Source organism: Hippopotamus amphibius, chromosome X (assembly GCF_030028045.1).
Source record: "Hippopotamus amphibius kiboko isolate mHipAmp2 chromosome X, mHipAmp2.hap2, whole genome shotgun sequence".
Lineage (NCBI taxonomy): Eukaryota > Metazoa > Chordata > Mammalia > Artiodactyla > Hippopotamidae > Hippopotamus > Hippopotamus amphibius.
The window spans coordinates 42,412,893-42,419,046 of NC_080203.1; the positions used below are offsets into that span (position 1 = coordinate 42,412,893).

The following is a 6,154-nucleotide window of genomic DNA, read 5'->3' on the forward strand; positions in this document are numbered from 1 at the left end:
GAGACAGTTCTGAGACACTATCGAGAACAAGCAGCTCAACCAGCCAAAGAGAACAGTTGCTCTTTATTGGGCCTGCCTTAGTTTTTCTAGTTGAGGATGAACTTATAACTCCTTCCATAGAATCTTCCCAGATTAAAAGGAAGGAGGACCTCTCAGACCAGCCTCAACCTAAGATGAAGGGATGCTCTCAGCCCCATTTTCCTCAAAAGCCCTTATATTGTGGTGACCGACAGCGGGGCAGGAGGGCAGCAGGCATTTGAAGAGCAACAGGCCCCCTTACACCTTCTGCGACAGAATCCCAGACCCACGTTGCTGTGGGAAGAGTTTCCAAGTTTATGTTCAGACTGTGACACCCTGTGACTTTAGAGAATTTACTCACATCTCCGGACCTTCATTTTGTCTCCTGTAAAGCACCTGCTTCATTGGGGGTATTTGGAGGATGCAATGAAATCATGCATCTGCAAGTGCTTTGGTTGCTAGGTGGTGAGTCATCAGAGCCCTTGCCAGACTGCTGCCCCCTCAGCACAGCAGAGTCAGCAAGGCAAACCCATTTTCCAGCCTCCGTGGCCCCCCAGTCAAGGGCCCTGGGATTCCTGGTACCAGACCAGAGACATGACTTCTTATTAAACTTCTGTTCAGAAAGCCCTCTCTCTCCACCGTTCGTCCTGCCTGCCACTGTTCCCTCTAAATAGCCTCTAAATGGATGCTGGGGTCCTAGCGTCTGCAACAAAGAAGGCTCACCTCAGGAATGCAAGGGTAGTGCCTCTTATAACAGGCTCCTGTGTGCTGAGGCCCGCTAGGTGTGGGGACTGGGGAAGTTGAGACTTACAGGGCTCCTTTCTTGTCAGTGTTGCCGCAGTCAACATGTTTATGAATCCAGCTTGGTTAATTCCCGTTGAGGTTAGAACAGGGCCAAATCATTGGCCTCCCAAACTCCTACACCTCCAGAGGTAGAGGAATTGGAGCTAAGGTGTCATGTCTGATTCAAATGTAAGCTTGCCATCCCCCCTGATGGGACAGCTAGCTGGGCCCAGGCTGGCCCACTGGCGAGTGCAGCAGGAGGGGCAGTTCCAAGTGGTTCACTCGGTGGATTGGGCCGGTTCTCCCACATTCCCCTCGCGGGAGACCAGGAGAGCCTATGCGTCCCCGATGTTACCTTGCTGGCGGCACGTTGCCTTCCTCAGATAACTTGGGAGCTCTGGCAGGCTCTTCGTATTGACTGTGAATATTGTTGGATGAGCAGAGTCCTATTTTGGGAGACAGGAGACTGGGGCACTAACTCCAGCAGTGTGACCCTGAGAAAATCTCTTTACTGGTGTGGGCCTTAGTTTCCCCATCTGCCAAATGGAGATTTTCTGATCTATTTCACCTTCCTCATAATGGTGGCGCAAAGGTGAACAAAAAAAACACATAGCCGTTTGGCAAATAAATGAAGCATCTCTTGTGAGACGGGAGGACCCCTGGCCATTATGAAAAGGTTAATGTTTCCCTGGAGAGGGAGAGGGTGTCCTGCTTTCTTAACGTCTCCAGTAAAGTCTAGAATTTTCTATCCACCCAGTGGGGAGAAAGGCCAATTACCATCCCCTTTGCCCAGTTCCCTCAGTCACACCTGCCCTGTCTGAATTAATTTGAATTAATAAAACAGTTACTCAATCAACAAGTGTTTATTGATCACCTACTGCGTACCCAGTCCTCTTACAGACAGTCTGGGAAATACAGACAAGTCTAAGATATGGCCCCTACCCTCCAAGAGTTTGTAATGCACTTGTGAAAGCAGTTACATGCACGTGGAAAGATGTGTCCATCAACAATCATGAATGATAAGCATCAAAGAGTGATTTTTACATTGAGGGTTGGAGGACGGAGGGATAGGATAGGGATGGAGTGGTCAGAGGAGGCTCAGTGAATGAGATGGTGCCCAGCGACTTCTCCAAGCATGAGGAAGCCTTGGCTAAGGGGAGAGGGCCTTCCCACTTATGAGAGGAGCTTAAATATAGGCAAGAAGGTAGAACGATGAAAGGCAAATCACAGACAATGACTGGGCCCCTCCTGCTGGCACTGAGGTTTGGGGAGGCGCACTGGAGTTTGTCAGAAGCTGCTCATGCTCAAGCCTTCGGCTGGTTTGTGACTCCCACCCCCACCCCCACCCCAGGGGAAATGGGGCGCTTTTAGACCTTGGAGCTGGAACCGTCCGCCTGGGAACCATCCTCTACTCTTCCATCTCAACGGAAATCCCAGGCGGCAGCTCAGCTCTCACTCAGATGAAGGCCACAGCACCTCGGGCCCTTGGATGCCGTCTCACAACTCCACCGTGTCTGGTAAAGGACGGTAGAGAGACTATGGAGGCGGGTCACAGGAGGCCCATCTGGGGCTGTGGTCTTTCAGAGGCTGTGCCGTGCTCTGCGGGCAGACCCCAGAGGCCTGATCTCAGCCTTCAGGCTGATTCTCTGTTAGGCCTGAATACTCTCTGGGGGCTGCCTCCCTGGCCCAATGGAAATACCCACTGAGGTTCCCACACACGTCCACCCAGCTTCTTAGATACTCAAGCTCTTATTCTTTCTTGGGCAACATCAAGGAGTGGTACCCTCCTCAGTCCCCAACTGCTCCCATGCTGTCATCCCCAGCCAAGGGCCATCTCTAAAGAAACACGTGGTTTCCTAAAGAAACCATTGTGCAGGCCCTTTAGCCTTGTTGTAAGCAGGACACCAGGTCAGAGGGAGGCAAGGGCTTCAGTGAGAGTTGGAGCTGTAGCTTCTGAGGGAGTTTCTCAGTAGAGTCAGAGTCTGCTGCCGCCTTGAGCGTTCCAGCATATTTTCTTTCCTTGTGCTTTCCTTTAGGGGGGGACTAGATCCCTGGGCCGTGATTCTGGTCTTTTTGTGGTCTTCGGCTGCTTCCTCTCCCTGTCATCCTACACCCAGTTGCTCTCTGTTTCCTCTGTACTGTGGGATGGCGTTATTTCAGTTCATACACAAACCAGTCTAGACACTGTGGAGTCATAACAAGAGTGGGATGGAGGAGGCTCCAGGACACATTACTGGCCAATCAGTTTCTTTGGAGGGAGGCTTGAGAAGGAGGTTAGCGCCATGCCCACAGAAGCCATCACTCCCTCCCAACCACCCCCATTCCCCAGCTAAGAGCCAACCTCAGCAAGAGGAAGGGTCCTTGATCACAGAGAGGGTCAGTCAGCAAGATGTGATTAGTGGGCTTTTGGATGGATTCCCAGGTAAATCAAAAGGTAAAGGGGAGACTCTGGGGCCTGGCCCAGGGTAAGGGTGAGGGGGTTAGAGTTGAGGCTTGGGGATTTGGGGTGGGGGATGGGGAGCCAAGATGAAGGAAACAGAAAGTCTGGCTTGGCAAGCATCTTGACAGTTCAACCTGCACGCCGTCACACCAGCTCCCGTTTCTGCCTTTGTTCGCTCCAGTGGCCAGAGTCAGTCTATCCTCAGCAGCACCTTCAAACATAATCCAGTGGCAATGTCTCTCACCTGTGGCCCTGGGGGAGGCTGTCCCCTGGTTTTCACAGACCCAGCCACCCCTCCAGCTCTGGCCCCTGGTTCTTCACACATACCCTGTCAGGCTGTAGGAGTTAAACTCACTCTTGCCTTTGGGTGGTGGACCAGGCCTTGGAGAGCTCCTCGTGGCGAGGGGCTGGGCCTGGTAGGCATCGTAGTAGTTGGAGCGATTTCCCTGGGGTGAGCAGGAAAAGCAGAGGATGATTCCAGCTATCAGGGAGAACAGGGAGGAAATAATGCCCAGGTAAAGAGCCTCTCCGATCTCAAATTTCATGCTGTCAGGCACCAGTGGGGAGTAGAAGTCCCGCAAGATCCCATGAAGATTCCAGGCAACAGGGATGAAGCCCAGGAGGCCTCCAAGGATGAAGAAGACTCCACCCACCACCGCCACTCTGTCTTTGGCTCGGGACTCCTGGCAGAAGACTGTGCATCTCATGCCCACCACAGAGACAATGCAGGCCAAGGAAGAGATCGCACTTGACGTCACCATCATGGCCTGGGCAGCCTGGATGTCAGCAGGCAGGCCTAACATGGTGCTGTAGATGTCACACTGGGTGATGCCGGTGCTGTGGGTGGCACACTCCATCCAGAGGCCCTTGGAGAAGCCGACTGCAGTCACGATGCTGGCACCGACATAAGAGCTTGTTCGCCAGCTGGGGAGCAGCATGGCCACCAGGGTACCCAACAGCCCCAGAAGGCCCAGGATGTAGCCCACAAGTTGGAGGCCAAGAGAGGCCATGGCAGACCTCTCAGCAGATGCGTCTTCAGGGCCTGCTCCCTTGTCTTCTGGCTGTAGCTCTTGTTCCTCGGATCCCGGCCTCTAATCCCTCATTTCAGAGTGTCTGTGCCAGGCTGACTTCTCTCCTCCTTACAAGTATCTGTGGGTGGCCACAAGCAGGCTCAAGAAGGCATCTAGAAGACCTAAAAAAATCCATAAACCAGATTAAATATTGACCAGAAGCTTATGAGAAACCAGAAAATGCTGGATGCCTTTTGACCTTTGTTATCTTTAGAAATAACACAAGAGAAAGAAAAAAAAAAAAACTTTGAAAGTGGAGCCAAAATGTCATCGGCTCCTGCGTAGGCACACGCTTTAGATTAGCAGCCAGACAAAGCCAGGGGCCAGACAGGTGGCTGCTTTCCGAGAAGGTGGCAACGGCAGCGTTGGTTGCGGTGACTGTGTTAACTCCAGGTCAGGCCGTTCGCTGGTTCCGTCTCCAAGTCTTGCTGTTTAATTCATTTCCCGGCAACAGTGCCACTGGGCCCCTCAACTGCACACTGGTGCCAAACTCCAGGAGCAGGAGGAACAGGCCCTAAGATATAGCCTTGGACTCTAGGTTCTTAGAGGCCTCTTGAATCTCCAGCAGCCTAGAGAGCAATGTTCTAGCCCTGGGTCACCCTGTCCATAGTGAAAGTTGGCTCCAGGGCAGGTTGGGGCAGGCAACGAAGGCTCTGCGTACACTCTCAGTGTTCAAGTCTTTTTAGCCCTGCCCAAATGCCCCTCCACAGGCTAGCCTGAGGCCTCTCACGTGCATAACACACCCAGACATTTCTTGTCTGCTCTCCTAATAGCTGCGCCACCATCCCTAGTCCTCTCAGGTGATGCGGGAGGATTCAGGATTCAGGAAATTTTGTTCCAGGGCCTGGAGAGAGCCCTGACGTTCCCTAGGCTATTTGTTAGGGGCACGAAGACAGAGGAAAAGGTAGCTACTTTAGAAGAGAGGATTTGGTAAGAGGCAGGCGTCCGAGTCCATCCTTTAGAATGTCAGGGCTCTTCAGGATTTTACAGTGTTCAATAAGCGCCACCCCCACCCCCCACCCTCCCCCACACACACTGCCCCTGCTCTTATGAAGGTTCAAGACACTAAGGGTCGACGGCACATCCTTCTCTCCATCTACTACAAGACCCTCAAACCCACTAGTTTTTCAACCCACCACACTCTGGCTAATTCCATTTTAGCCCCCTTCAAGATTTCTTTTTCTGTAATCATCTCTTAAATGGGAGTATTCCTCAGAAGTCCATCCTTTTCTCAATCAACACTCTGTCGCTGAGCAAACGTATCCACCCCCATGACATAACCTCCTACCCATCTACTGGCACTCCCAAATCTGTCTTCCCAGCATAGACCTCCCTCCTGAGCTTCAAGACTTCCAGAGCAATCACCTATTTAAAATTTCCACCTGGAAATCTCGTGGGTGCCTCAAATTTGACATGTTCAAAAGAAGACTCATCACCTCTCCCATGGCACCCCTCCCCAAACTGTTCCTCCGTGGGTTCCCTGTGGTCGCTGAATGATATCTCTATCTCCTTGCACCAGACCCAAATCCTGGAAGTGATTCTTGACACCTTTTTCACACTTACCCCGCACCTTCTACTGTCACAGTGTCACCAGTTCTTGAAGATACCTCAAATCCATGGCATCGTTCTCTCCATCCCCACCGCTGCTTCCACAGTCCTCTCTCCCCTGGACTATAGCAGCGACTTCTTAGCTGGTCTTATTTCCAGTCTTGCCTCCTCCAATTCATTCTCCATGCTGTTGCTAAGGTGATCGTTCAACACTAATCTAATCAAATCTCTACTCTACATACAACATTCCAGTGGTTCCCCATCGGCTAAAGGATAAAGTCCAAAAGCGTTTGGA

At 51.9% G+C, this 6,154-nt stretch overlaps 1 protein-coding gene across 1 annotated transcript; it reads right to left on the reverse strand.

Moving 5' to 3' along the window:
• Positions 1 to 2,709: 2,709 nt before the first annotated feature.
• CLDN2 (claudin 2) lies at positions 2,710 to 4,380 on the reverse strand. Its single transcript, XM_057718672.1, has one exon. The coding sequence runs from the start codon at positions 4,249 to 4,251 to the stop codon at positions 3,559 to 3,561; it is 693 nt and encodes a 230-aa protein (XP_057574655.1). The 5' UTR covers positions 4,252 to 4,380; the 3' UTR covers positions 2,710 to 3,558.
• Between the last annotated feature and the right edge of the window lie 1,774 nt (positions 4,381 to 6,154).